This window comes from Dipteris shenzhenensis, chromosome 25 (assembly GCF_047967505.1).
Source record: "Dipteris shenzhenensis isolate YYH24624 ecotype China chromosome 25, Dip_SZ_1.0, whole genome shotgun sequence".
NCBI lineage: Eukaryota > Viridiplantae > Streptophyta > Polypodiopsida > Gleicheniales > Dipteridaceae > Dipteris > Dipteris shenzhenensis.
The window spans coordinates 30,475,549-30,477,999 of NC_141620.1; the positions used below are offsets into that span (position 1 = coordinate 30,475,549).

The 2,451-nt window shown below is 42.5% G+C and overlaps 1 protein-coding gene across 1 annotated transcript; it reads left to right on the forward strand.

Moving 5' to 3' along the window:
- The first annotated feature begins 1,221 nt into the window (after window positions 1–1,221).
- LOC147885739 (non-specific lipid transfer protein GPI-anchored 15-like) lies at window positions 1,222–2,239 on the forward strand. The gene is made up of 2 exons (XM_087396821.1): window positions 1,222–1,580; window positions 1,707–2,239. Exons 1-2 carry the CDS (start codon window positions 1,247–1,249, stop codon window positions 1,850–1,852), a joined length of 480 nt encoding a protein of 159 aa, XP_087252947.1. The 5' UTR covers window positions 1,222–1,246; the 3' UTR covers window positions 1,853–2,239.
- Window positions 2,240–2,451: the final 212 nt, after the last annotated feature.

Genomic DNA, 2,451 nt, shown 5'->3' on the forward strand with positions numbered 1-2,451 from the left:
CATTCACATTAAACACATATTCTTAGCTTGTGATCTTTCTTGGATGTAGCCACAATTATTGACATCCATTCTAATGCAAATTTTTTAGATATAAACATATCAAGCAACTTCTATTGTTCCTCTTTCTCCTTCTCCCCACATGTTACATTGGTCAATGATGTAATATGGTCCGCAAACTTTTTGTACCACAATATCAAGAGAATTTCCTCTTGTCCATATGCAAGGCCATGCAAACATATGTTTGTAGGCAGGGAGTGTAACTTTACGGTTTGATTCCTTCTTGGAGGTTGGATATTCTCCATTGTAGATTGCTTTCTCTTCTTACCCTTCATGTGTTATCTTTAGCTTTCCAAGCTTGGTGGGTTCTTCATACACTTGCTCTCCCTCAATTATATGGTTATTACTAGAACATCTAAAATAGCTAGGTACATCTCGCTGGTTTGAGTCCTATAAATACATCTCACTGGTTTGAGGCTTGTAAATACTTAGGAAGGCTCTTCAAGAAGAATAGAAAAGCCTTGCTACCTTACCTCTCTAGCGTTATTATGATCCTTATTCCTCTTGCTCTTCTTGGGTTTTCTTTTATCCAACTCTTTATATATTGTGCTTGGCATAAGCCTCCATTGCTAGGCAATAGCTCTAACATAGGATACTCAGTGCTCACAGTATTTCAATCCCATCATCAGATGTGACTGATGGATTATATGATTATTATTGGTCTAGCTATTACCACTTCTTGCTACTTCCATGTTGATATCTTGTTTCATTCTCTTCTATGAGGCTTGAACGAAGGTTTAGGTTCCATTTTGGGTAGTAAATCAATGGCATTAAGGGAGAAGAAGATATCCGCATCAATCTCCCATATCAAACACTCCATCTTAGCTACCACTCACTTGGTCTACAGGTCCCATAGGATTTTGTTGGCAGGCATGTATTGGGCATTTACAAGAAAATTCCGTTTAAAAATGCTCTAATTGGTGGAAGAGAATTGTTGAGAGGTTTTGCTAGTAGAGCCTTTATCTTTTTGTATCAAATCACTTCACCTATTCCATAGAGGCTGTGAATTATTTTGGGGTATTATGGGTATCCAATAAATTCATTCATTCCATAAAGAAAAAAAATTGGCGCGTGAAGAAGAGTCGCGCCGCCCAAAGACTTCTCCAAGTTTGACCAACAAGCAACAACAACAACATAAATAATATACACACACTCCATCACTCATTCATCTTCCACCACCAAAATCGCCATGGATTGCCCGTCCTTCTTTCCCATTGCCTTCGCATCCTGCTGTTGCCTCTTCCTTCCTCTCCTCTTCGCATCTGCCGCCCTTGCTCAGCAGCAATGCACTAGTTACCTCTCTGATGTGTCTGCTTGCTTGGGCTACGTCCGCAACGGCAACACCACCAAGCTCGGGGCCGATTGTTGCTCCCCCTTAACCACTTTCGTCCAACAACACCCTACTTGCCTTTGCACGCTCCTAGCTATGGCGAAGGACGTCCCCAACGTCAACCTAACACGTGCCGAGGAGCTGAATACGTTATGCAACATAACATCCACCTTCAGTCTCTCTTCCTGCAACGGTATGCCTATAATGCCCGGCTTCTTGCTTTATAAGTTTAATTGCCCTGTTTTTCGGATTCTGAACTTCGCTCCGCGATCTGAAAATCGTCAATGAGGCTTTGGTGTGTGTTCTGCTTTTCTGGCAGGAACCGTTGCACCGTCTGCTCCTTCATCATCCCCACCTAATAAGAATTCGGCGAATGGCGGCATCGTTACTCAGTCACGGTATTTCCTTGTTGCTGCGACGATCCTCACAATGGCCTCAATTTTCTTCCCTCTTCGGTTCAGTTAGTGCAGCTCTACTGAATCAAGGGAACGACCAGATCTCTGTTTCGATTGGTCTAGGAGATTTCAAGCTAGGGTAACGTTTTGGAAGGGCTTGCGAATCGGTAGTCATGAAACATTTACAAGAGATTATATTTCAAGCTTAAGACGGACAGGGTAACGTTTTGGAAGCGCTTGCAAATTCGGTAGTTCATGTAACATTTACAAGAGATTATATTCATTCACGCTGTTCATCAAGGCCCTCCGGCAGGAGAAGAACACTATAAGTCGACTGATGATAGGGCACTTTTCAGCGAATGAAATGTACCACCCTCTTTATCCAACATTATTGCCTAGTGATGTACGAAGACTTTTCATTACCTCTCATAAATTATTGGCTAGTGACGTATGAAGACTTTCAATGGTAAGGAAGAGAACGTGAGAGAGAGACTTATGCACACCTTGAGGAAGTTAATGAATGCATTAATTTTTGTGTGGACACAATTGAAAGAGAAGGAGGGGAGAGAGAGAGAGAGAGAGGGGGGGGGGGGGGGGGGGAGCATCAAAACACTTGGATGGTAGTATGTTTGGGCGCATCGAGGAGACCTATCTCATGACTAAACACCT